The 26758-nt window shown below is 63.5% G+C and overlaps 1 protein-coding gene across 4 annotated transcripts; it reads left to right on the top strand.

Moving 5' to 3' along the window:
• The first annotated feature begins 1716 nt into the window (after positions 1-1716).
• UPP1 (uridine phosphorylase 1) lies at positions 1717-26451 on the top strand. Of its 4 annotated transcripts, none has more exons than XM_066240244.1 (9): positions 1717-2011; positions 8949-9028; positions 16774-16842; positions 21239-21356; positions 22483-22641; positions 24090-24204; positions 25006-25215; positions 25428-25574; positions 26266-26451. In XM_066240244.1, the coding sequence occupies exons 1-9, from the start codon at positions 1961-1963 to the stop codon at positions 26403-26405; spliced, it is 1089 nt and encodes a 362-aa protein (XP_066096341.1). In that variant the 5' UTR covers positions 1717-1960; the 3' UTR covers positions 26406-26451. The 4 variants fall into 4 exon arrangements, with proteins under 4 accessions (XP_066096341.1, XP_066096344.1, XP_066096342.1 ...); XM_066240245.1 differs by lacking the exon at positions 1717-2011 and adding an exon at positions 2112-2314; XM_066240247.1 differs by lacking the exon at positions 8949-9028.
• Positions 26452-26758: the final 307 nt, after the last annotated feature.

Genomic DNA, 26758 nt, shown 5'->3' with positions numbered 1-26758 from the left:
CATAAACCCGTAATTCCTACTCCAGTGCTGGCTCCAATTCCAGCCTTTTCTGTCGTTCGATTTGTAATTCATACTGAAGCTTTTGACCTTGGGCAGCTTCTTGCACAGAACTCCTGGTTTCCTCTTGAGTAAAAAACACGTAGCCACGGCCCCTGAAAGGACAGCCATGGGGAGCCAGAGCAGCAACCAGTCCTCTGCCCCACCCCTCAAGGGTGGCGGCCCCATACCGATCTCCGAATCTTGCCGACTATGCCAAATGTGAAGCCAGTTGCCGCGGCCACCATCACAGCCGCCTGGCCCGTGCAGGTTCGCACTGGATTCGGGCAGACGGTAAAGAAATGGCGGAGTCGGAGGATGGTGGACCATTCTGTTTATTGGTGTCTCACCAAGACAGGCAAGCCGCAAGAGAAGACAAGGGAAAAGCAGAAAACCAGCTTTTCCCATGAAGGGCAAGGGATCAGGGAGGCCCCTGCAATGGTGATAGCAGAAACTCAAGAGAGAGCAAGCTCCCGGTCTGCCCCACTTTATAGTATAGAAATCAAAACCCTTTAATCCAGTATACAAACAAGGAAGTCTCTGATACAAAGTCACTTATCTGAGGTAGAATGGGATTCCTCATGAGAGTGCACCACCCCACATCATGCCACCAGTCAAGGGTGTGGGGAAAAGCTTAGTCTTAAAACTAAGCCTTAGGCTATAACCACCCTGCCTGCTTACAGCCTGTCCCCCACACCCAATACAAACTATAAGCGAGCAAACGTATACATCATATTTACAAACTTATTTGACCAATAACAAGGAGGGCGAGAGCACGAGAACATGTTGGCTGCAGGCTTCCATCTGGTGCCCGGGGCCCTGTATGTGTTTGGTGGGTACAGTCTGAGGAACGCTGTGTGTGACACTCACAGAGAAGGCCATGCTTTTCTCCTCCATTCCGTCTCATCAACAATCCACAAGCTGGTGTGGTCACTACCTTGACTGATGACCTAGGGGCGGGGCCTGCCGGTGGCTTGAAGACACTTCTCTCAAGTTTCTGCCCTCTCTCTGAGCAGCGTTCTAGAGAGCTGGGTGGATGCTGGGGCCAAAGGGGAGGGTGGTGGGCACCAGGAACTGGGGAGTGGGCCGCAGCCATGGGGAAACCTTAGATCTGAGCTCTGGGATAATTTGAATAGCTTGGAATCTGGGTTCTGGCTAGCGGTACTGGAGTGGGTATCATTATCTGGCGTCCCAGGCCTTGGCCAAGTGACTGATTCTGTAGGAAGCCCCCGGCCCCCAGCCCCCCCACTCCCGCTGGCTCGCCTGCTGGGCTCTTCTGCCTGTGGCAGCTGCTGTTGCCTGAGGCGCCTGCTGGGGGCTTGGGTTTCCAGGTGTGGCTTAAAAATGGCCCGACCCAATTTTGTTTCCAGTCTGTCACATTTAAAAAGTTTTAACCTGACAAGTAAGTCTTCAGTACCGTATTTGGTTTTCTGGTTCATGTGCAGCCTCTTGGAAAAAAAAAAAAAAAAAAAAAAAAAAATCCTAATGTCCCAGACGTCCCGGGCCACAGCTGTCCCCTTCCCCAGAGTCTCGGGCAGAGTGGCCTCCCGCCCCTACACGTGTCCCCTGGAGAGTACGTGCCTGCCCGGGTGTGAATGGTCAGCGCGCAGTCTGCGTTGGGCGGTTCTGCGACCTCAGCGGGTGACTGAATGGATGAGTCACTTCCTCTCCCTGCGCCCGCGGCTCCCCGCCAGGAAGGTTCCGGAAACACATCCCAAACGGGATACTGAGGCCGGAGCGACCAAGGGGCCGCAGCAGACACGGCCCAGCCCCCCTTCCTGACTGCGCCTCCACCTTCTTTCTCTCCAGCGCTTTCGGCCGGTCCCTGTTGCGCTCGGGGCACAGCACCTCCAGACCGACCTGTGCTCCGGCACCACCGGTGGCCGCGAGGGGTCACCCCCACCCCAGGTGTCCCTGCCGACAGATGGGGAGGAAAACAGTGGGTCACGGTTTCGTCGGCAGCGCACCTGGCTCAGTGAGTCCCCCGGCTGGGCCGCGTTCTTCCCATCTATTCCCGTCGCGCGCTCCCGGAGGAAACGAAAGCGAGCCGGGAGGCCGGGCGAGCGGGGGCGCGGCCAGGGGGCGGGGCGGCCAGGGGCGGGTCCGGCGGGTCCGAGACTCGTGTCCGAAATTCCCGTTGCTCGTGGTTTTCTTCGGGGACTGGTCGGGTGCGCATCCCCTGGTCCCGCGCTCCCCCTGGGCTCCGCCGCCCCCGCAAAGTGTTTGTCGCCCGCAGCGCACGCGGGGCTGGCGCAGCAGGTGTAGTGGCTCCTGCGCGGTGAGTGGTCGTCGGCCCGCCCGGGTCCTGCTTTCGGGAGGTGACTCCGGCTCGCGTGGACCTCGGCGGTTTGCTGGAAGGATGTTCGGGGAGCGGGTCGGGTTGCGGGTCGGGTTGCGGTGGGCGGAGGAGGGACAGGGCGCGCGCGCGCGCGGGGAGGATGTTCGGGAGCAGTGGGCGCGCGGAAGACGCCCCGGGAGGAGGGTGCTGGGGGCAGTGTGCGTGGGGAGCGGGGGCTCCCTCGCGTCCGTCCACGCGGCGTCTCCCGCGTTCCGGGCCGCCCTGCGCGCAGCAGGGTGTGGGTGCCTGGCCGGGTACCACCTGGCGGAGGCGGAGCGAGCAGGTTGGGCTCCCGCTGAGCGTCCTCCCCTCCCCCTCCCTGCTCCCGGCGCTTGCCGAGCCCGGGCGGGGAGGCAGTGCGGGAACACTTAGAACTCCCCCTATTCGTGAAGGGAGTCAAGTTACATTTCGGACGAAGACTGTCACGCAAACCGGCAGCGTTCCAATGGGACTCAAGCACAGAGCCCACCTTGAACGGTCGCGGCGTACAATCCTGGCCGCACAAAAGAGAAACTTGACTGTCATAAATTATATGACACAAATGTAATTCGCACGGGAGCGGGTCCTTGTACAGTTCTTGTATGGTGGTAGGCTGGCCTTGGACTCGCGAGCGCCCCGCGGGGTGGGGTGGGGTGGGGGACACTTGCAGCCTTACTGGCTGTCCCCAGGTCTCCCCCGCCCAGGTCAGGGTTTGGCTAGGAGACTCACGGTCACCTCCAGTCACCGCTCAGGCCATCGGCCTCCCGGTACTGCCGCCTTCAACTGGCCAGTCTTGGGCCGCCCACGCCTGAGGTCAGCTCCTCCCGCGGCTGCTGTCCCTGGAGGACAAGTTACAGAGAGAGCCTGTCTCAAGTGCGAGTGGAACAGGTGTTTCCTGCAGGCAGCCGCGGGACTCAGGCCAACGCGCCCTCCCCTCGGCGCTCCCCCGTGTCGCCGGCTCCTTACTCACCGGCCCCACCCACCGGAGCCCTGCCTACTGCTGTTGGCTCACTCACTGACTCCCTTCCTGGTGTCTTCTGAGGTTAGAGACCTTTGTTTCCATTCATTGGCTTTAAAGAGATTTGTGATTTCCTTGAATTGAAACAATGCCTTTGTGGGGTGCCCACCCCTAGTGCCCATCCTTCCAGAGTTCCGGCCCTCCCCTCCACTTCCCAGGGCGGCAGGACGGGGCCCTGCTCCTCAGGGATGGCTCCCGCCTCTCCTGAGCCCCCCGGGGGGCCTGTTCCTCTTGCTGCCCGAGCTTCTGGCTCTCAGGCTTCTGAAGTGCTTCCCCTCAGGCAGGTCTGGCACCAGTTACTGCCTTAGTGCCCAAACGTTTAGCGTGGGTAGTGGAGCAACATTTCTGTGGAAAAGGCCAAATTAATTTTTCTTTACGTTGGCTTTTGTCCAAGTGGACTTTTTGTCTTGACCGATGTAAATTTATTACTCATTGTAAAACAAAAACAAAAAAACAAATGGGTAACAACCGAAAGTGAAACTTACAGGTTCTCCTACTCCCTGAAGGTAAACATTCAACATCCCTCTCTCCCCCCTTTCTCTCTCTCTCTCTTTCTCTCTCTCTTTCTCACACACACACATACACACACACACACACACACAAAAGCACACTCACTTTTGAAATACGTTCATTCTAAATATTATAAACATCTACATACTGTGGATGAAGAAAGGGCCACACATGAACCCTGACAAGCTCCAGGGAGACAGGGTGGGTCTTACAAACTCAGAGACCAAAGTAACCACATAGGATGGTGTGGACACCAAAGTCCCCACTAAACGTGGGCTAGGGAGGGTAGCTGTGCCCTGGACCTGTCCGAGGCCCTTGCCCAAGGTCAGTCTTTACCTTAAATGAGCCTATTGCCTTGGTACATCTATCTTTTTTTTTGACAGAGACAGAGAGAGAGTCAGACAGAGGGATAGACAGGGACAGACAGGGACGGAGAGAGATGAGAAGCATCAATTATCAGTTTTTCATTTCAACACCTTAGTTGTTCGTTGATTGCTTTTTCATATGTGCCTTGACCGCAGGCCTTCAGCAGACCAAGTGACCCCTTGCTCAAGCCAGCGACCTTGGGTTCAAGCTGGTGAGCTTTGCTCAAACCAGATGAGCCGGCCCTGGCCGGTTGGCTCAGTGGTAGAGCGTTGGCCTGGCGTGCGGGGCACCCGGGTTCGATTCCCGGCCAGGGCACATAGGAGAAGTGCCCATTTGCTTCTCCACCCCCCCTCCTTCCTCTCTGTCTCTCTCTTCCCCTCCTGCAGCCAAGGCTCCATTGGAGCAAAGATGGCCTGGGTGCTGGGGATGGCTCCTTGGCCTCTGCCCCAGGCGCTAGAGTGGCTCTGGTCGTGGCAGAGCGACGCCCCGGAGGGGCTGAGCATCGCCCCCTGGTGGGCAGAGCGTTGCCCCTGGTGGGCGTGCCGGGTGGATCCCGGTCGGGCGCATGCGGGAGTCTGACTGTCTCTCCCCGTTTCCAGCTTCAGAAAAATAAAAAAAAACCAAACAAACAAACAAACAAAAAACCCAGATGAGCCTGCGCTCAAGTTGGTGATCTCAGGGTCTTGAACCTGAGTCCTCCGTGTCCCAGTTCGACGCTCTATCCACTGCACCACCGCCTGGTCAGACTAGGCTATTGCATCTCTGAAGTAGAGTGACCTCCTCCTCAGACCCCTCCGGGCCCGCCGAGAGAGCCCGAGATCACGGAAGGCGCATTGGTATCATCCTCTGCACAGCACCTCTGTGCGCTGTCATTAACCACCTGTGTGTCTGTTTCACTCTTTATTTAACCTCAGAGAATTTCCCCTGCTCTGCCCTCTCCCACCCCCCTAATCTGTCACCAGTGGAGATCACGTACCCCAGCGGACCGTCTCCCCCTTTGAATCTACTGTAAAATAGATAAATAAATAAATAGATGAGCTGCAGACCGCTGTTCTCTGGAGCTTTTTCTCACTCAAGTAAAAGTTAAGGTTTTACTTCCCGGCAATTGTCCTTAACTTGGCTCACAGGTCGGCTCTTATGAGATGTTTTCTTGGGCTGGATGCTCCTTTTGTCAATCGTATTAGGCTCGTTATGCAAAGCAATCTGCCTGTCTGATTTTTTTTACGTTCACGGGGGAGGTTAAACAGAAAGTTTTAACTCGGGGGGCTGGAGGTCTTTTGGAAAGAAAGGGTTTGTTTATTAGGCCCTTGCTAGCAAAGGAAGAAAGAGAGCTGTCCTGGAGACCAGAGTCTGAACCCCCGGCCACCTGGCTAGGCAGGAAGGACATGTCCGTGGTCCTGGAGGTTTGCAAGCGTATCTGTGCATCAAGAAGGGGGAGAGAGATGTCACCGAGGACAGGAAGGGGGGAGGGGAGGTGGAGAGGGCTAGTTCTGGGGTGGGTCCAGCAGGGTCCCCGGCAGAGTCCCTGAAACGAGAAGCGGAGGTTCCTGGGGTCCCCCTCAGCACTCGGTGGCTGCTCTCGTTTGGATAAGCACAGAAATAGTCAGCTGGAAATTAATCCTAGATCCCAATAGGCATCCAGGACGAGGAGCCGTCCTCTGTCAGAGCTGGTCCGGGGCCATGACCAGGCTAACTGGGCCCTTTCTCTCCCTCACAGCCGCTGTGATTTTAACCTAGAACATCTCAGAATCTTCTCTTGTCAGTTAAAACAAAGAACCTGAATGTGGGTTTTTGTTTTGTTTTGTTTTGTTTTAAACACGTTGGCTGTGCCCACAGGCAGGGAAGCCCCAGGGGCTCGCAGCAGAGAGGTCCTTCCCGGGGGAGTCAGAGCAGAGCCAGGTCCACGTCCTCCTGGCCAGGAGTCCAGGGACACCTCCCTCTGTAGAGAGAGCCGCGTCCAGGCTGAGGGCGGGCTGAGCTTCAGGATGCGGTGTGCATCTCCCCCGCCCCCCGCCGCCCGCCGTGTGAACTTGGAGTGTCACGGTTCAGGGTTCGAAGGAAAGTTTCTTAGAGCGGCGGCAGGCTGACCTTGCTCTCTGGTGCCAGGGTCCAGCCTCACCCGCTGGGCTTTGGCCAAGCTCGTAGGTCCGTCCTCTTAGAAGCTCTTCCCCAGGACAAAGGGCACACATGGTGTCACAACTCCAGTTAGACTTCTGCAAGACGGGGTGTTAAGCCCGCACTTCCACAGTGACCGGACTCGGTGTAGCCACCTCTGCCTGCCTGGGGTGCCCTGCGGTGTTGGTCCTGGGCTTCTCTCAGGGGTCGGTCCCCGGTTTGCTGGGTCCTCTCACTCCCACGGGCCTTGTTCCCCCCCACCCGGCCCCATCTTTCCTGTCCAGCCTGCTCTGTGATGACACTTGGGCGTGGCTTCCCCATGGGGAGGCGCCCACAGGCACCCCCGTGTAGGAACCACGTGCCTCTAGGGAAACATCACACTGTCACCCTTGCCTCACAAGTGACTGTGTGCGTCCCTGTCACCCCAGTGAGATGCAGGCAGGCATCCCTGACCCCTCAGCCTGATGCCACCTCCAGGCAGCCCTGAGGGTTTCTCCCCCCTTGGTCTGGAATGTGCCGCCCCTGTGCCTGCAGTGTCTCAGCCTGCAGGAAAAACCTCTCTCCTCTTAGGGTAGGGTCTTGGGGGGACAGGGAATAAATTACCAAAAGACAGATTAGCCGGAGAAAAGAGGAAGCAGGAGGAAGGACTTTGGAGAGAGAAACTGGCCCCTTAGGAGCGAGGTTTGATAGCCGGCCTGTGTCTGGGTCTTTTTCAGAGGAGAGGTTAGAGTTGCTCCCCTGAGGGGATTCCTGGCCATGAGCTATTTTGGGAGGCTCTGCATGGAGGCAGATAAGGGGGTACAGGCACTCAGTCATTGCCGCGTGACAGTGGCTCATTCTGGGCCCCTTCACGGGACCTAACCCGCTGGTCTCCGACTGTATTCTCTGCCCCCCAATCTTTCAGGGGCCCCCATCACCTCCTGGTGATGCACACGGTCTGTGTGGCGACCCGGGGCCCTCGTCCCTGTCCCCACGCTGCGCTGGCTGAGTGGGTTCTCTCCAGGCCCCTTCCCACCCACCCCGTGGGGTCTCACGGCCCCTCGCCGTACACACGGCTGGTGCTGTGTCCCCACCACATGTGTCCTCTCTCCTGGTGGTTCCCAGAACCGGCTGCTTCTCCGGCTGAGCTACAGGAACCTACCCGGGCCGCCCGGGGCTGCCGGCCTCGGCGTTCGGTCCCGGCTGGCGCTGTTGGTCACCACCCTCAGTGTCCTCCTGGGTCTTTTCTCATCTCTGGGTCGTTCGTGGCGTCCCTGGTCGGGTTTGGCTGCTTTTCTGGGTCTGGAGCTGACACACCACTGAGGCCTCGATGTCGTCCCCGGGGGCTCATGCTGAAGGGAGGGGTCATCATGCAAGGGCTTGTATGGGGGGCTCTGAGGGGACCCTTGTTGGCCACGTGAGTAGCGATGTGATACCAGCGGGAAGGAAGGTCACCTTGGGCGTGAGGTCCATGTTCTCCCAGTTCTGCCCGTTGCCAGTCACTGGGGGGAGGCTTTCCTCCCGGTGAACTTCTTCTGTCGCTGGTCTCCTGTCTGTGCAACTGCCCAGCACAGTTCCCTAGTAGCTGCTTTTATACCAGTCAGACCCCCCGAACAGGTTTACCCTGAGTGTCCCTGACTGACAGCACCGGCCACCGCTGGGCGACGTCACCAGTGACTGACTTAAACGATGAATGCGTGCAGGGCTTAGCGCTCTAACTTAGATGGGGGATGCCTCTTCTGTGTATGTTGCTAAAAGGATGTAGCACTCTGCCCAGGAACTGAAAGCACCAGGCACTGCTCCCCCTCCGCCCCCCGAGTTCCCCCTCCTGCCGCACGGCCAGCATAGCTCCGGGGGGCCCGAGGAGGAAGAGGGCGGGACCAGCCCCAGACCGCGCCGTGCCCGGGGTGGACAGTGCTGCCTGGGTCCAGCTGGCTTTCCTCGGGCCAGGCGGGAGGCGGGCAGGGGCAGGGGCTCGGGCTGGGCCTGCGGTCCACCTTACAGCATCCAGCCGGTGTCCTGAGGACACGCGTCACACAGGTTATCTGTCGGAGAGATAAGATCACCAGGGTGTCCAAACACTTGAAATCAGTTAAACGATTTAAAAAGCAGTCGTCAGAAATGTTCCCGCCTTCCACGAAGGACCTGTCCTGCGAAGGACCTCACTCAGCCGCACAAGGCGGTGCTTAGAAACCAGACTGACCCCTGGTCCCAGGCGCGCAGGACCGGGTAGGCGCACCCCCCCCCCCAGGTGTTCCCTCTGGTGGCCGAGGAAGGCCCGTGAGGAGCGTCTGCACCTGACACCATGACTCGGAGTTGAATGGACTGACGTGGATCCTGGCTGGCAGTGGACCCCGGGGCTGGGAGTTGGCAGTGGACCCCGGGGCTGGGAGCTAACCCCCAACGGGTCAGATGTTGGCCTCCATTCTGAAGGGACGGCCACGCTCACGAGACGCGTCACCTGACTCCTTTGCAGGCTGGGAGAGAGGGTGCCGCTGGGCTCCACCGTTTCGGCTTGAAAACGGCTTTTGAAATCCCCCGTGTGGCACCGGGTCCCTGAATTGCCATTACCTCCTTCTCAGTCCTCACCGGGGTCTCTTCTTACAGACTGGACACCCCCTGCCCCCTCCTGCCTGCCCACCTGCAGCCTCGCTCACCTGTGGCCAGTTGAACAGGACGGAGTCCAGGTGAGGAACCCGCCTGCCCTTGGTCCCCACCCTCTGCCCAGCCGGTCCTGGGAAATACCTTGAGAGATGAGATTTCTTTCACCTCCTTTCGTCTTTGACCTGTCAGTGGGAGGGGGACGTATGATTGGCCCTCCCTGCCCAGATCCTCTGGAGAGTGGAATTCAGGACTCATCAGGATGCCAGGCTGCCCCCAGCAAGCCCGCACGCATGGCCGGCCACCTGTGAGCATCCTCCCGTGTTTAGCCGGAGCGCTCCAGGTAGCCTGGGCTTTTCTCTGATTGAGTTGGGTACGTAAATCGTCCGGAGAGGAGTAGGTCGTGGGGGCTCACGGCTGCAGGAGAGCGTTGGGAGCAGGGGACCCTCACCGCAGCACAGCTGGGACGGTGCCAGGTCTGGGGGGGGGTTGTGGGGGGGCACAGTGGACAGGAGGGCCTGTCCCCCCGGCTGCAGCAAGACACCCTGAGCACAGAGACCCGCGTGCAGGAGTCAGTCACCCCGTGGACCCCCGTGCAGGAGGAGTTAGTCACCCCATAGACCCGCGTGCGGGAGTCAGTCACCCCGTAGACCCCGCGTGCAGGAGGAGTCAGTCACCCCGTAGACCCCCATGCAGGAGTCAGTCACCCCGTAGACCCCCATGCAGGAGTCAGTCACCCCGTAGACCCCCCATGCGGGAGTCAGTCACCCCGTAGACCCCCCATGCGGGAGTCAGTCACCCCGTAGACCCCCGTGCAGGAGTCAGTCACCCCGTAGACCCCCGTGCAGGAGTCAGTCACCCCGTAGACCCCCCATGCGGGAGTCAGTCACCCCGTAGACCCGCGTGCAGGAGTCAGTCACCCCGTAGACCCCCGTGCACGAGTCAGTCACCCCGTAGACCCCCGTGCGGGAGTCAGTCACCCCGTAGACCCCCGTGCGGGAGTCAGTCACCCCGTAGACCCCCGTGCACGAGTCAGTCACCCCGTAGACCCCCGTGCGGGAGTCAGTCACCCCGTGGACCCCCGTGCGGGAGTCAGTCACCCCGTAGACCCCCCGTGCGGGAGTCAGTCACCCCGTAGACCCCCGTGCGGGAGTCAGTCACCCCGTAGACCCCCCATGCGGGAGTCAGTCACCCCGTAGACCCGCGTGCGGGAGTCAGTCACCCCGTAGACCCCCGTGCACGAGTCAGTCACCCCGTAGACCCCCGTGCGGGAGTCAGTCACCCCGTAGACCCCCGTGCGGGAGTCAGTCACCCCGTAGACCCCCGTGCACGAGTCAGTCACCCCGTAGACCCCCGTGCACGAGTCAGTCACCCCGTAGACCCCCGTGCACGAGTCAGTCACCCCGTAGACCCCCGTGCGGGAGTCAGTCACCCCGTAGACCCCCGTGCGGGAGTCAGTCACCCCGTGGACCCGCGTGCGGGAGTCAGTCACCCCGTGGACCCCCGTGCGGGAGTCAGTCACCCCGTGGACCCCCGTGCGGGAGTCAGTCACCCCGTGGACCCGCGTGCGGGAGTCAGTCACCCCGTGGACCCCCGTGCGGGAGTCAGTCACCCCGTGGACCCCCGTGCGGGAGTCAGTCACCCCGTGGACCCCCGTGCGGGAGTCAGTCACCCCGTGGACCCGCGTGCGGGAGTCAGTCACCCCGTGGACCCGCGTGCGGGAGTCAGTCACCCCGTGGACCCCCGTGCACGAGTCAGTCACCCCGTGGACCCCCGTGCGGGAGTCAGTCACCCCGTGGACCCGCGTGCGGGAGTCAGTCACCCCGTGGACCCCCGTGCACGAGTCAGTCACCCCGTGGACCCCCGTGCGGGAGTCAGTCACCCCGTGGACCCCCCCGTGCGGGAGTCAGTCACCCCGTGGACCCCCGTGCGGGAGTCAGTCACCCCGTGGACCCGCGTGCGGGAGTCAGTCACCCCGTGGACCCGCGTGCGGGAGTCAGTCACCCCGTGGACCCCCCGTGCACGAGTCAGTCACCCCGTAGACCCCCGTGCGGGAGTCAGTCACCCCGTAGACCCCCGTGCGGGAGTCAGTCACCCCGTAGACCCCCGTGCGGGAGTCAGTCACCCCGTAGACCCCCGTGCGGGAGTCAGTCACCCCGTAGACCCCCGTGCGGGAGTCAGTCACCCCGTAGACCCCCGTGCGGGAGTCAGTCACCCCGTAGACCCCCGTGCACGAGTCAGTCACCCCGTAGACCCCCGTGCGGGAGTCAGTCACCCCGTAGACCCCCGTGCGGGAGTCAGTCACCCCGTGGACCCGCGTGCGGGAGTCAGTCACCCCGTGGACCCCCGTGCGGGAGTCAGTCACCCCGTGGACCCCCGTGCGGGAGTCAGTCACCCCGTGGACCCCCGTGCGGGAGTCAGTCACCCCGTGGACCCCCGTGCGGGAGTCAGTCACCCCGTGGACCCCCGTGCGGGAGTCAGTCACCCCGTGGACCCGCGTGCGGGAGTCAGTCACCCCGTGGACCCCCGTGCGGGAGTCAGTCACCCCGTGGACCCCCGTGCGGGAGTCAGTCACCCCGTGGACCCCCGTGCGGGAGTCAGTCACCCCGTGGACCCGCGTGCGGGAGTCAGTCACCCCGTGGACCCCCGTGCGGGAGTCAGTCACCCCGTGGACCCCCGTGCGGGAGTCAGTCACCCCGTGGACCCGCGTGCGGGAGTCAGTCACCCCGTGGACCCCCGTGCGGGAGTCAGTCACCCCGTAGTCCCCGCGTGCAGGAGGAGTCAGTCACCCCGTAGACCCCCGTGCGGGAGTCAGTCACCCCGTAGACCCCCGTGCGGGAGTCAGTCACCCCGTAGACCCCCGTGCGGGAGTCAGTCACCCCGTAGACCCCCGTGCACGAGTCAGTCACCCCGTAGACCCCCGTGCGGGAGTCAGTCACCCCGTAGACCCCCGTGCGGGAGTCAGTCGCCCCGTAGACCCCCGTGCGGGAGTCAGTCGCCCCGTAGACCCCCGTGCGGGAGTCAGTCGCCCCGTAGACCCGCGTGCGGGAGTCAGTCGCCCCGTAGACCCGAGTGCGGGAGTCAGTCGCCCCGTAGACCCCGCGTGCGGGAGTCAGTCGCCCCGTAGACCCCCGTGCGGGAGTCAGTCGCCCCGTGGACCCCCGTGCGGGAGTCAGTCGCCCCGTAGTCCCCGCGTGCGGGAGTCAGTCGCCCCGTAGACCCCCGTGCGGGAGTCAGTCGCCCCGTAGACCCCCGTGCGGGAGTCAGTCACCCCGTAGACCCCCGTGCGGGAGTCAGTCACCCCGTAGACCCGCGTGCGGGAGTCAGTCACCCCGTAGACCCCCGTGCGGGAGTCAGTCACCCCGTAGACCCCCGTGCGGGAGTCAGTCACCCCGTAGACCCCCGTGCGGGAGTCAGTCACCCCGTAGACCCCCGTGCGGGAGTCAGTCACCCCGTAGACCCCCGTGCGGGAGTCAGTCACCCCGTAGACCCCCGTGCGGGAGTCAGTCACCCCGTAGACCCCCGTGCGGGAGTCAGTCGCCCCGTAGACCCCCCGTGCGGGAGTCAGTCACCCTGTGCGGGCGCCAGGACGACAGGACGCTGCCCCTTAACAACACCTGGCTCACCACCGGGGTGTTACAGCCAACCCGTCCTGCGTGGCTGTGAGCAAGGGGCTCGGCGTCACGGCTGCCCTGATTGATCCGTTTTCCGGTGAGCCTCCGCGATTTCCTTTATCCAGTTTGTTTAGTTCCTGGCGGCGTCCTGTCCAGGGTCCCGCGGCTGGCCAGGGCGTCTTCCTGCGCACGGAGCCCCACCTTGAGATCGGCAGTCCGTGACGTTATCTTCAGACCAGAAAAAAAGCAGAGTCGTACATCCTGTGCTTAAGGGATAAGATCTTCTATTATCTTTCAAATTTTTATTGATTTATTTTAGAGAGAGAGAGAGGAATGAAGAGAGAGAGAGAGAGAGAGAAGCGTTGATTTGTGTTCCACTTATCTATGCATTCCTCGGTTGATTCTTGTATGTGCCCTGACCGGGGATCAAACCTACAACCTTGGCATAAATGGTCGACGCTCTAACCAACTGAGCCACCCGGCCAGGACTCTCCTTTATCTTACGCAAAGGACAGCTCTTTACTCTTCCAGGCAGGCCTCCGGGCCTCAGGACATAAATATTTCCAGTGCAGCTATTGCTCTAAAAAGAGCTAATTTAATGATTTTAATGAGCAGCTAAATTCCAGCGTACCTTGTCTGCTAGGGTTTGCTGTCGGTTTCAAGGGGCAGCGGGCCAGGGTGGGGCAGGACGATGGTTTCTCGGTTTAGAGGCGAGAAGGGCCAGGCCGGCCGAGAGGGTCAGGTTGTCCTGACGGCCGGGCAGGACGTTGTTTGTCTGTGGCTTGCCGTCCTTTCTGCAGAATAGGGTTTGGAGAAGGAGCCTCTTTTGAACAACCTGGGGCTGCACCCCCTTTTCCCCCAACCCCTCCCCCAGGAAGAAAGAGCACGCACAGGGGCTGGGTTGCTAAGGGAGGTCACGGTTGGCCTGTACTGCCCGGACGCCCCCTGCCCCTGCCCCCCAACCACGTGGGGAAGTGGGAGGCCACCCAGGAAGGCGAGTCCTGCACGCAGGGTCGACAGCCCGTTCCCCGTGACTCAGAGGCAGGGGACGGGGCACCCCGGGAGAGCCCACCGCTCGCTGCTGGCTGCTGCCGGCTCGTTCCCCGGATACCAGGCTGCTGTGGAAGCCGGGCGCTCTGCGTCTGGCCGCTGGGTAAACCCTGGGGTTGGGACCTGAGAGTGGGTCACGCCTTGTCATTGCGATGCTCTCGTGCTGTTGTGAACCGGAGGGGGGTGTCGTCCCACACCCCCCCCCCCGGGCATGTCAAAGCCCAGCCGGACGTGAGCCGGATTGGCAGCAGAGAAAGGAGAGGTTTATTCGTTGAAGAAACGGCGTCCAACCTGGAGTCCCAGGTGAGGACCTGGCTCCCGACGGCTTCTAGGAGGGGACGGGGCACACAGGGGCCTGAGGGAGTCAGGGTTGTGGTCTCTGCCGACGGGTCTGCACGGGGCTGGGGGTCGTTGATCGATCGTTGTCCCTGGTCCTGGGGTCGGCCTCGGTGTCCGCTCGGGCTGGTTTCACAGGGAGGCGGTCAGTGGGGTCCTGGGGTTGGCCGTGGTGTCCGCTCGGGCCGGTTTCACAGGGAGGCGGTCAGTGGGGTCCTGGGGTCGGCCGTGGTGTCCGCTCGGGCCGGCTTCACAGGGATGCGGTCAGTGGGGTCCGGGGTCGGCCGTGGTGTCCGCTCGGGCCGGCTTCACAGGGATGCGGTCAGTGGGGTCCGGGGTCGGCCGTGGTGTCCGCTCGGGCCGGCTTCACAGGGAGGCGGTCAGTGGGGTCCTGGGGTCGGCCGTGGTGTCCGCTCGGGCCGGCTTCACAGGGATGCGGTCAGTGGGGTCCTTCTGCTCTCCTGGGCCAGGAGCTGAGACACAGCTGAGGCCTAGATGCTATCTCCAGTGTGACCGAAGGTCCTCTGTCCCTGTGGTCAACCACAGACCAGAGGCTTTGTTCTGAGGTTGCTGGGTGCTGACCAGGGGACCTCCTTGTCCTGAGGGCTTGACGGTTAAGGGCGCGGTTGTGCAGGGGAGAAGGAGGCGGTCCGTCAGGGTGGCCGGACGGGGCCAGTTTGCGTCATAAGGAGAGGAGAGAAGGTCGGACGGAGGAGATGGAGCTTCCGTGCGGTCACCCTGCCCGCTGGGTCACTGCAGCCCCCTCATGGGGCTGGACTTTGCTCGAGGCGCCCGCAGGACTCGGAGGAACAAGGTCACGGTTTGTTGTGACCGCACAGGATGAGGGGAGCCCCTCTCCCCGAGTCTTTTGTGTGCTCACCGCCCAGAAGCTGCTGGAAGCCTGTCCTTTCTGGTTTTTTGTGGAAGTTCATCGCACGGGCAAGACAGCCCACTGGTCACCAGCCACTGACTCCACTTGAAGTCCCCGCCCTTCCCCGGGGTGGCCACGGGGCTGACAGTCTCCATCCTCCCCTTCCGGTTCTGGGGACCAGCCCTGTCCTCAGCTGTGGTCCTGAAGTCACTTCATAATGTCACAGAAGACGCCTCTTTCATTCTCAGCACAGAGCAGGCGAGGGTGTCAGGAGCTCTGCTGGAACGGGAGGAAGGCTGGATGTGATTGTGGTCACGATCATGGCACCACAGGCCCCGGGGAAGAGGCCCTCGCTGCCCACCGGCCGGGCAGGCCCCGGGCGAGCGTGACGTGTGGCCTGGGGTGGCGGTGAGGGCCGCTTCCTCCTACAACTCCCTGGTGTCCTCGGCTCCTGTTGCCGGGAGGAGGCTGGCATTTCCAGGGAAGCGCGTGCAGAGGCCGGGGGGGGGGGGGGGGGACAGAGCCAGGGGTGAGAGTCAGCAGGGACCGTGGGGGGCGTGTGATTTCCTCTGGCTTGCGGAATGTGCTGGAAATGGCCCGTGTGTGACTGTGGTGATGACCGCGGCCCACCCCTCCCTCTGCACTGGGGCTTGCGGGGTTTTCGCTCGGTGGGCCCGGCTTCTGACCGCTGGCAGGTGAGGTTTCCCGGTGGGGAGCCTGCTGCACCCACGTTCTGGCTGCTGGTGGCATTTCCACACCCGGGGCCTGGGCTTCGGGGGTGAGCTCCAGTCCTGGTCTGTAAGCTCGGCGACCTTCCCGCTAGACTGAGGGTCCGCAGAGGGGCGGGGCGAGTGCTCCAGGCTCAGGGCTCGGTCAGCTGAGTTCCCCTGTGCACGCCGGGGCTCAGCCCCCCGTTCTCCGGGGGGAGACCTGGTCTGAGGTCAGTGGTCGGTGACCGGGTCCCGTGAGGTCACTCACTGCGCCTGTGTCTGTGGCGTTCCCCCCTCTGGCTTCGGGGTGGAGGCGGAGCAGGGGACCTGTACCCACGATGCACCAGTGCACTTGGCCTCAGGTCCTTCTCCTTCCTCTGTGGCCAGTCCCTGACCCCTCCTCCTGTCCGAGCTGTCCTCGGGGTCTACGGGAGGACGGTGAACGATCTCCAAGGACAGGGCAGCCAGGTGTGGTCTGTTGGGTCGGGGTGGTCTTCCACAGGTCAGCACAGCTCTGCTGACTGTCCGAGTGACCCTGGCTCCTACCAGGAGGGCCCCCAGGCTGAGGGGCTCAATGCCCGCAGTAAACCGGGCCTGGGGGTGCCTCAGGGTCCCGAGTGGGAGCAGGCGGGACACCACGGGGAAGGAGCCCTGTCCCTGCCCCTCACACCCCCTCTCCACTCTCTCTGGGGTTTCGTTGACCGCACTCCTCACCACAGGGAAGGAGCCCTGTCCCTGCTCCTCACACCCCCTCTCCGCCCTCTCTGGGGGGCTGCAGTCGCCCGCACTCCTCATCACGGGGAAGGAGCCCTGTCCCTGCCCCTCACACCCCCTCTCCGCTCTCTCTGGGGCTCCGTTGACCGCACTCCTCACCACAGGGAAGGAGCCCTGTCCCTGCCCCTCACACCCCCTCTCCGCTCTCTCTGGGGTTTTGTTGACCGCACTCCTCACCACGGGGAAGGAGCCCTGTCCCTGCCCCTCACACCCCCTCTCCGCTCTCTCTGGGGCTCCGTTGACCGCACTCCTCACCACGGGGAAGGAGCCCTGTCCCTGCCCCTCACACCCCCTCTCCGCTCTCTCTGGGGCTCCGTTGACCGCACTCCTCACCACGGGGAAGGAGCCCTGTCCCTGCCCCTCACACCCCCTCTCCGCTCTCTCAGGGGCTGCAGCCGCCCGCACTCCTCACCACGGCTGGCTTGGATGCACATATGCCCCCTTCTGCCATTAACACCGCCCTATGTTGTCCCCAGGCCCGGCCCTCCCGCAGCTGAGACGATGGCCCTGTCGGAGGCTGGTGCAAAGGAAGATGAAAACCACAGGTGAGGCTCCAGTCGGCGGGGCATCCGGCGTTGTGGTGACCCCTCTGAGAGCCGCCGGGTCAGCACGTGGACACTGGGCAGGCCGGGGGGCTGAGGGCTGGGTGGGCTCGTCTCTGGGCTGGAGGCTTGTTCTGGCCGGGCCTGGGCTCAGCCCGCAGGGAGTGTGGCCGGGGGGCTGGACACTGGGCAGGCCCGGGGGCTGAGGGCTGGGTGGGCTCGTCTCTGGGCTGGAGGCTTGTTCCGGCCGGGCCTGGGCTCAGCCCGCAGGGGGCGCGGCCGGGGGAGGGCGGGGGCTCTGTGCTCGCCTCCGCGTCCTGTGGGGTCCACCCGACACCCCAGCTCGCTTCTGAAACTCGGTCCTGCTCCTCCTGGGTCCTGGATCCTAAACCCTCCCCTGAGCTCTGTGCAGTTTCCAGAACTCTCCTTTGTGACTCTCCTGCCTCTCTCTGTCTGTTGGAAAAGTGGGAATTTCTCGTCTTCATCCCTTTCACTCCACACAGCTTTCCGGTGTCCTCCACACCCACTGTTCCCGCCTCTGCCGGGGTGACCTGGGCGCGCCCCTTCTAGCTGCCGTGGCTTCCTGGTCCCCGTGACCCCCGACCTTGAGCCTCTGAGCCCGGGAGGATTCTCAGGGGCTCCCCTGTGATTCCCGGGGCCTCTCTAGAGGCTCTCACATGCCGGTCACGATTCCACACGCACACCTGTTACCCCTCCCGTCCAGGGAGGCTCTTGAGCTCCGTTTTCACGTGCCAGGCGGCCGTGTGGACGTTGCCTGCAGAGGTGACCTTTTTGCTGGACCGCTAGGCTCCCTGGTGCCTCCGGTGTTGACACCCAGGCACGATGCCCTGTCCCTGACTTTTGAGTGGCCCCCCCAGGGTGAGGACTCGGGGCTGGGGGAGGGAAGTGTTTGGAAGGAAGGTGCAGGAGGGGGGTTGGGCTCACGTGTCGTGTGCGTGTGACTCCGCGGGAGAGTCACCTCGTCCCTCGCTTAGTAATTATTTACCACCCAGCCCCTCAGCGGTTTTATGGCCCGTCTGCCGCGAGGTCCGTGTGTGGCCTAAGGACCTCTGAGTCCTGTTGTTAAATTGTGACTGTGAACCTTGGCAATGCGGTTCTCACGGGGCTTCGCTTCTCAGCGTGAAAGGAATTATTAACGTTCCGGGCAGTGATTAACACCATCGCGGCCACAGAGCCGGACGCCTTCTACCCGGCTGTCCTCTGTGCTTGTGCCCGGCTTGGGGCCCGGCGTGGGGCAGGCGTTAGACTCTTCCAGGCTCCCCAGCCTCTCCCTCCTCTCGCTGGTCCCCACCTGCCCCGAGAGGGCGGGGCCCGTCCGCAGGAGGGCTGGGCAAGCTTTGCCCTTTGCCCTTTGCCCTCCCTGCTGACCGGCAGGAATCAGAAGCCAGTTTTCATTCATTTTGCATCTCACATTTCTTTTCTTTCTTTTCTTTTTTTTTTTTTTGTATTTTTCTGAAGCTGGAAACGGGGAGGCAGTCAGACAGACTCCCACATGCGCCCAACCAGGATACCCCCCCCCCCCCAGCATGCCCACCAGGGGGCGATGCTCTGCCCATCTGGGGCATCGCTCTGTTGCAACCAGAGCCACTCTAGCGCCTGAGGCAGAGGCCACAGAGCCATCCCCAGCCACAGAGCCATCCCCAGCGCCCGGGCCATCTTTGCTCCAATGGAGCCTCGGCTGCGGGAGGGGAAGAGAGAGACAGAGAGGAAGGAGGGGGGGAGGGGGGGAGAAGCAGATGGGCGCTTCTCCTGTGTGCCCTGGCCGGGAATCGAACCCGGGACTCCTGCACGCCAGGCCGACGCTCTACCACTGAGCCAACCGGCCAGGGCCTTGCATCTCACATTTCTTGACAAACCGGGGTCCCCGTGCCTATTTGCTAATTGAATACATTGACGGAACGGAGCCACGGGGCTTGTGTGTGGATCGGAGAGACCGTCCCCTGAGGAGTGCGTCTCGGACTTGCGATTGTCAAGCCCGTGGAAGGGAGGTTGGGGCCCGTTCCGCTCCGTTGCCGCACGTGCGCCCCCCTCGTGTGTCTTAAAACCACGGCTGGCCTTGGTCACGCCCTTGTGGCATCTCCTCGTCCCGGAATCAGAGAGGAAAGGAAGGTTTCTGTTTTGCAACGTGTGACCTCGTGGCCACAGTCACATCCTGTTGTGTCAGTTCCGGGGGCTTCCGGGGGCCCTCGTCCTGGAACTCGGTGCCCGGGGCGTCCTGAGCCCTCCCTCCCAGGAGCCGGGAGCCGTGGTCACGCCAACAATCGCTGTCCCTAACGGGGCTTGGGCGGCTGGGGCTGTGGTGTCACATCAGACTGTCTACTCAGCCTCGAGGCCCACGGGGACCGTCCCGGTTACACATCCCCCCAGAGGCGGTCCCCTGCAAGTGGCCTCCCCGCCCCAGGAGAGTGAAACTCACCCTGAAGTCTGGGGACCCAGAGGAGTCCAGTCAGGACCGGACAGGGGAGGGGCAGACGGGTGTGGCCGCGGGCCTCGGGCGGTGACCTGCCCTTCCTGGGTGAGGTCCTCAGCCTCTCTGTCCTGGGTGTGGTCAGGGCCGTCTGCAGTGACCATGACGAGCCCAGAGGTGCCTGAAGTCCAGCACGTGCCCATGACGGTCAGCCGGCCTGTCCCCTTGATAACACATTCTTTCTCTCTTTAATGTGTATTTTAAAATGTTGGTTTTGGTTGTCTTTCTCTTTTCTTCAATATTTTGTGCCTGGCTCTTCCAGATCAGCCTTTTGAAAATGTTCGGGTGTAAGTTAATTTGGACGCCCCTCTAGAGAAACGGGAGAGGAAGTTTCAGTGGGAGCCTGGGAGTGGCCTGTGGATGCCCCAGCCCCAGAGAGACCAGATACAATGGTCAACGAGACAGACGGGGGTGGATGCAGTGATCACCAGGACAGAGCAGGGCATGGACACATAACAGGACCAACTAGGGGCCGAGGAGACGGACACAAGACCCGGGGGCCTTGCAGGGGGGTGGCTGTCCTGCCCACCACGCCCACACGCAGCCCGCGGACACAGGAGGTGGGGGCCTCGCAGGGGGGCGGCTGTCCTGCCCACCACGCCCACACGCAGCCCGCGGACACAGGACCCGGGGGGCCTCGCAGGGGGGTGTCTGTCCTGCCCACCACGCCCACACGCAGCCCGCGGACACAGGACCCGGGGGCCTCGCAGGGGGGTGTGTGTGGCTGTCCTGCCCACCACGCCCACACGCAGCCCGCGGACACAGGCCCCGGGGGCCTCGCAGGGGGGTGGCTGTTTCCCACCACGCCCACACACAGCCCGGGGACACAGGACCCGGGGGCCTTGCAGGGGGGTGGCTGTGTTTCCCACCACGCCCACACGCAGCCCCTGGACACAGGACCCGGGGGCCTCGCAGGGGGGTGACTGTGTTTCCCACCACGCCCACACGCAGCCCCTGGACACAGGACCGGGGGCCTCGCAGGGGGGTGACTGTGTTTCCCACCACGCCCACACACAGCCCGGGGACACAGGACCCGGGGGCCTTGCAGGGGGGTGGCTGTCCTGCCCACGACGCCCACACGCAGCCCGCGGACACAGGACCCGGGGGCCTCGCAGGGGGGTGTCTGTCCTGCCCACCACGCCCACACGCAGCCCGCGGACACAGGCCCGGGGGGCCTCGCAGGGGGGCAGCTGTGTTTCCCACCACGCCCACACGCAGCCCCTGGACACAGGACCCGGGGGCCTCGCAGGGGGGCAGCTGTGTTTCCCACCACGCCCACACGCAGCCCGCGGACACAGGCCCGGGGGGCCTCGCAGGGGGGCAGCTGTGTTTCCCACCACGCCCACACGCAGCCCCTGGACACAGGACCCGGGGGCCTCGCAGGGGGGCGGCTGTGTTTCCCACCACGCCCACACGCAGCCCGCGGACACAGGACCCGGGGGCCTCGCAGGGGGGCAGCTGTGTTTCCCACCACGCCCACACGCAGCCCGTGGACACAGGACCCGGGGGCCTCGCAGGGGGGCAGCTGTGTTTCCCACCACGCCCACACGCAGCCCGTGGACACAGGAGGTGGGGGCCTCGCAGGGGGTGTCTGTCCTGCCCACCACGCCCACACGCAGCCCGCGGACACAGGCCCGGGGGGCCTCGCAGGGGGGCAGCTGTGTTTCCCACCACGCCCACACGCAGCCCCTGGACACAGGACCCGGGGGCCTCGCAGGGGGGCAGCTGTGTTTCCCACCACGCCCACACGCAGCCCGCGGACACAGGACCCGGGGGCCTCGCAGGGGGGTGGCTGTCCTGCCCACCACGCCCACACGCAGCCCACGGACACAGGACCTGGGGGCCTCGCCACGCCGTCCGCCTGACGCTGCTGCCTGCTGACCTTCCGTCCCACTGTCCTTGTCTGAACAGCGACCGCTTTGTCCGGCTCTGCAACCCCCACATCGCGGCGATGAAGGAGGACATTCTCTACCACTTCAGCCTCAGCACCAGCACGCACGACTTCCCGGCCATGTTCGGGGACGTGAAGGTGAGGGGCGGGGGCGTCCAGCCTGGGCCTCGGCCTTTTCCAGACCGGCCTCCTCGTCGGTGGCACGAGTAGACCCCGCGCGGCGGGCCGAGGTGACCGAGGGCACGTTGTTACCTGCCAAGCATAGGAACCAGTGAGCTGAGAGAAGATGGCCCTCGTGCGGCTGTCTCGGTCCCTCCTTCGTTTCTCACGCACTCGGTCTGCCGTGGAACCGAGAGGAGGAGGTTTCCTGTCGCTCCAGGGAGAGGAGAAGCAAAGGGGACCCTGGCGTTGTCCAGGGGCCTGGGGTGGTGCGAGTGGCCGCGTCAGGCGTGTGTGGTTTCTAAGCAAGATGAGGTCGTTGCGACCAGCGGCTTCCCTAGCTGAGTGTAGCCTCCTGTCCATCTGTCCGTCCGCCCCGCAGAGTCCTAAGTTCTCAGTTCCGATTCACCCTCGCACAGGTCGTGCCAAAGGTCCGGTCCCCGTGGGCAAAAACGACTGATGTTTAGAGTTCCAGACCGAAGCTCGCCAGCGGCCCCGGGGCGCGTGGCTGCGCGGTGGCCCCGTCGGGAGCCCCGAGTTCCCTCGGTCACGCCGTGCTCTCTCCTTCGGGGGCCTTGCCCTCGGCACTCCCCACCTGTCCTCCGTTCATTCCGTTCCTCTTCTCCCGTTAGGTTTAATTTCCCTTTTTCTCTTTGGAGACTCACAGTTCTTGGGTCAGCCAGTTTCCCTCCACGGGCGAATTGACTTGCTTTTCCCGTGTGAAACAACACGGAGAGTTCTATAGACCCACGGCTTTGCAGATGAAAGCTTTCCGTTCTTCGAGCCCCCTTCCCCCTTCCCCCGCCAGGTTCCCTGCGGAACAGCGAGCTGCTGTCAGGCTGGACGGGGGGCCGGCAGCCCCCACGGAACCAGCTGCCCAGAGAGCAAGGCCCTGGGGTCCCTGTGTCTGAGCAGCCAGGGCCCCTGCCCTGAGTGGTCATTCCAGGTCCGCCCAGAGCCCAGTGAGCGTCCCCTGCCCAGGGAGCTCCGCAGACGCCGTCCGCCCGGGTGGGACCAGGGGGCTGGCGTTCCAGCAGGTTCTGGGAGGCGCACGGATCGCTGGGAGGGGGCCCCGGAGCTGACAGGCTCTGTTCTCTGTCCACAGTTCGTGTGTGTCGGGGGCAGCCCCTCCCGGATGAAATCCTTCATCAAATACGTGGCCTCGGAGCTGGGCCTCGACCGCCCGGGCGAGGACTATCCCAACATCTGTGCGGGGACTGACCGCTACGCCATGTTCAAAGTGGGGCCTGTGCTGTCCGTCAGCGTGAGTAGCTGCCCTGCGCGGAGGGCCAGTCCTCGGCCCTGCAGACCCCCCGGTCGGCTCCGCACTCCGACCCGGTCCCCTCCGCACCTGGGCGGCGAGCTCCTCTCGGAACTCCGGTGCTCGGCCCCAGGGGCCGGCTCGTGGTCTGGGCTTGGTTTCCTTTGTGGGCAGCAGTGTGAGCCCCGGGCTGCGTGGAGTGAAGGTGCCCCTGGGTCACCTGCACCCTCTCTGGTCAGCCGGGGTCTGCGGCGTCACCCTCAGGAGCACGGCGCTGAGCCGAGCAGTGTGCCCAGCTCCCCGTAATTCACGGAGCTGCGTCCCACGCACAGGGCACTGTGCACACACTCTCTCAGAGGGGCGTCTCTGCCTCTGGAGCAGCAGAGACGCCCCTGGGGGGGGGGTGTCCAGGAGGAGGTGGCCTCAGAGGGAGGGTGGAAGGGGGGTGAAAGGATATGGAGGACGAGACACAGAACAGGAACGGTCCATCGGCCCAGTGACCAGTGTGAGGGTGGCTGAGCGGAACATGGGGGGAAGTGAGATGAGAGAACAGGTAGTAGGTATGTGCGGGGCAGTGGTCCCCCTCCTGGGGCAGTGGTCACTCTCCAAGGGCAGTGGTCCCCCTCCTGGGGCAGTGGTCCCCCTCCTGGGGCAGTGGTCACTTTCCAAGGGCAGTGGTCCCCCTCCAGGGGCAGTGGTCACCTTCCTGGGGCTGTTCTCACCCTCCTGGGGCAGTGGTCACTCTCCAAGGGCAGTGGTCACCCTCCTGGGGCAGTAGTCACTCTCCAAGGGCAATGGTCACCCTCCTGGGGCAGTGGTCACCCTCCTGGGGCTGTTTTCACCCAGCTGGGGCAGTGGTCACCCTCCTGGGGCAGTGGTCACTCTCCTGGGGCAGTGGTCCCCCTCCTGGGGCTGTTCTCACCCTCCTGGGGCAGTGGTCACCCTCCTGGGGCTGTTCTCACCCTCCTGGGGTAGTGGTCACCCTCCTGGGGCAGTGGTCACTCTCCTGGGGCAGTGGTCCCCCTCCTGGGGCAGTGGTCCCCCTCCTGGGGCTGTTCTCACTCTCCTGGGGCAGTGGTCCCCCTCCTGGGGCAGTGGTCACTCTCCAAGGGCAGTAGTCACCCTCCTGGGGCGGTTGTCACCCAGCTGGGGCAGTGGTCACCCTCCTGGGGCTGTTCTCACCCTCCTGGGGCAGTGGTCACCCTCCTGGGGCGGCTGTCACCCAGCTGGGGCTGCTCCCCGTCCTCAGCTGCTGTGTCACAGAGTGTGTGGGTCCGGAGGGGACAGATTTCAGCAAGCCTTCCCTTTTCCCCGAGTGGCGTGGTTTGTAAGTGACTGTTGAAGTCCATCCTCGGTGACGGGCGGTGGGAGTGCCCGCAGGATGCGGACACACGCGGAGGGCGGGGCCAGCAGCCGCGCATGACGCTGCGCCCCTCCCCCTCCCCGGCCAGCACGGCATGGGCATCCCGTCCATCGCCATCATGCTCCACGAGCTGCTCAAGCTGCTGCACCACGCGCGCTGCTCCGGCGTCACCGTCATCCGCATCGGCACGTCCGGCGGCATAGGTGAGGACCCGCCCCGTGGGGCCGCTGCGGGACGTCGGGTGGGCGCGGACACAAGGGGTTCCACCTGGCTTTGCTCAGGGAAGCTCGTGGGCAGGACGTGGGGGGAGGAAGCTGCTTTGTGATGTTTGGTCCAGCGGTCTCCCAGCCCACGGCCCCGGATACACAGCAGCCGGTGCACCTGGACCCTCTCGTGCGCTCGGGCCTCTCTCTCCTCTGCCCAGCCCCCTTCTCTGCCTCTCTCCCTTCCCTGTCCCTCCGGCCCTCCCCACGCAAGGGACTGAGGCACCTCTGAGAACACGTGCAGGGAAGGAGGGGGAAGGGAGAGGCGGGATGCAGAGTGGAGATACAAGACCGTGTCTGTCCTGAAGGGAGGCGCGGGGGCCCGGGAGCTGCGCGCGGGCGCACGGGGTTCACTGCACGGTTCTTGTTTACTTTCGTATTTGATTGAGATCTTCCTTAATGGAAGGCAGAACCCAGGGACCAATGAGAACTACATTACGGTCCCGACCGGTGAAAACGGAACTGACCTGAAGACAGGTCGCTCAGGGGGGGATGTCCCGGAGGTCACCGCTGCTTCTTTGCTCTTTCCTCTTCCGTGTTTTCTGCACGGTATGGGCATTAATTAATTAACCTACTATCGGGACCCCCCCTGAAGTAGCCCCCCCACATTTGATGGAGGAAATGGATCCGTACCTATTCCTTTCAGACTGGCACTCAGCGTGCTGGCGCGTAGATGGGTCGTGTTTCTGCACGCGCCCTCCGCCCACCCCCGTGCGGCTGTGACCCTGCTCCCCTCCGCAGGTCTGGAGCCTGGCTCTGTGGTCATCACCCAGCAGGCGGTGGACGCCTGCTTCAAGCCGGAGTACGAGCAGGTGGTCCTGGGGAAGCGGGTGGTTCGCAGCACGGCGCTGGACGCGCGGCTGGTGCGGGAGCTGGCGCAGTGCTCGGAGGAGCTGAAGGAGTTCCCCATCGTCGTGGGCAACACCATGTGCACCTTGGACTTCTACGAAGGTGATGGGGCGGGCTGGTCCCCCGTGGCGGGGAGGCCTCTCCACCTCCTGTCTCATCAGAGTTTTCACGTGGGTTGTAATGCCGGCTTACGCGTGGGTGGTGTGGTCTCCGGGGCTGGTGGTCTGAGAGCCATCCCTGCGTGCGGGTGGGGAGCGTAATGGGCATGTGGTGAACACCCCCGCATCAGCCCGGGCCTCTCCTTGTGTCCCCAGGGCAAGGCCGTCTGGACGGGGCTCTGTGCTCCTACACAGAGCGGGACAAGCAGGCGTACCTGCGAGCCGCCCACGCGGCCGGCGTCCACAACATCGAGATGGAGTCGTCCGTCTTCGCCGCCATGTGCAGCGCGTGCGGCCTCCCAGGTGGGCGGGCCCTGGGTCGCTGCCCCGCCCCCTCTCCCACCAGGCTGGCCCGACCTCGGCCTCCTGACCAGGTCCTCCGGAGCCCCCGCCCCAAGTCTGCCTTCTGCCCACCCTGTCCCCAGGGGCTGCTCTGGACGGGGTGGCAGGCATCGCCCCTGTGCTCAGACCTTCGATGGTCACATGACCGACTGAAGGCAGGATTCTCCGGGTCTCGGCATCGGCTCCCGTGCCGGGGGTGGGGTGGGGGTGTGTGTGAGGAAGGTGAGTGCAGCCACCTGCCCGCTCAGGCTTTGCTTGCAGTAAGACTGCCGCTGGCCGTGCGAGGGGCCTGGCTTTCTAACGTGGACTGGAGTCGGGGTGTGTGCACCCCACGGTCCTGGCCACCCTGCAAGGTCCAGCTCTGCCGTCCAGGATCCTGCGTCCTGGTCACTTGCCTTTCAGGATTGCACGGGCCCCGAGCTGGTCCTGGGCTGTGCCTGGGACTCTGTGGAGCAAAGGCGGGGACAGCAAAGTGCCGGGCAAGGTGGCGAGGGGAGGAAGGGCCTCGGGGCCTTTCTGTGCTCTCTGTCTGTCCTCCTGCCCATGGGTCACCCGGGGACTCCTTCTCCTGAGGGGACGGCAGAGGTGACAGACACCTTGTCTCGCCTAGAAGTCCGGCGCTTTGCATTGACATGGCCTCTGTCCTCTGCAGCGGCCGTGGTGTGTGTCACCCTCCTGGATCGCCTGCAGGGGGACCAGATCTGTAGCCCCCACGAGGTGCTGGCTGAGTACCAGCAGCGGCCGCAGAGGCTGGTGGGCCACTACATCAAGAAGTGTCTGGCGACAGCCTGACGTCCCCTGCAGACAAGCGTCATCATGGCTGCGAATAAAACTACTGTCCAGATCCCCTTTGTGAATTGCAGGCTCTGTGTAAGGGCCAGGGGACGGCGGTGCCCCGGAGGCCAGCCCCGCATGCACACACCACACGCATGTACCATCCTGCACACACGCATCACACGCACACACACAGCCCCACACACACGCACGCACCACACGCACGTACCATCCTGCACACACGCATCACATGCACACACAGACAGCCCTGCACACATGCACGCACCACACGCATGCACCATCCTGCACACACATCACACGCACACACAGACAGCCCTACATGCACACACATACCACACACATGCACCATC

This window comes from Saccopteryx bilineata, chromosome 7 (genome assembly GCF_036850765.1).
Source record: "Saccopteryx bilineata isolate mSacBil1 chromosome 7, mSacBil1_pri_phased_curated, whole genome shotgun sequence".
Classification (NCBI taxonomy): Eukaryota; Metazoa; Chordata; class Mammalia; order Chiroptera; family Emballonuridae; genus Saccopteryx; species Saccopteryx bilineata.
This window is presented reverse-complemented; position numbering and strand designations above follow the sequence as displayed.

Excerpts from the sequence above, each read along its gene's own strand:
- UPP1 (XM_066240244.1), top strand. The coding sequence starts at position 1,961 with ATGGGGAGGAAAACAGTGGGTCACGGTTTCGTCGGCAGCGCACCTGGC. Across the intron at positions 21,357-22,482 it reads CCATGTTCGGGGACGTGAAG|TTCGTGTGTGTCGGGGGCAG; the intron begins GTGAGGGGCGGG and ends CTCTGTCCACAG. Across the intron at positions 25,575-26,265 it reads CAGCGCGTGCGGCCTCCCAG|CGGCCGTGGTGTGTGTCACC; the intron begins GTGGGCGGGCCC and ends TGTCCTCTGCAG.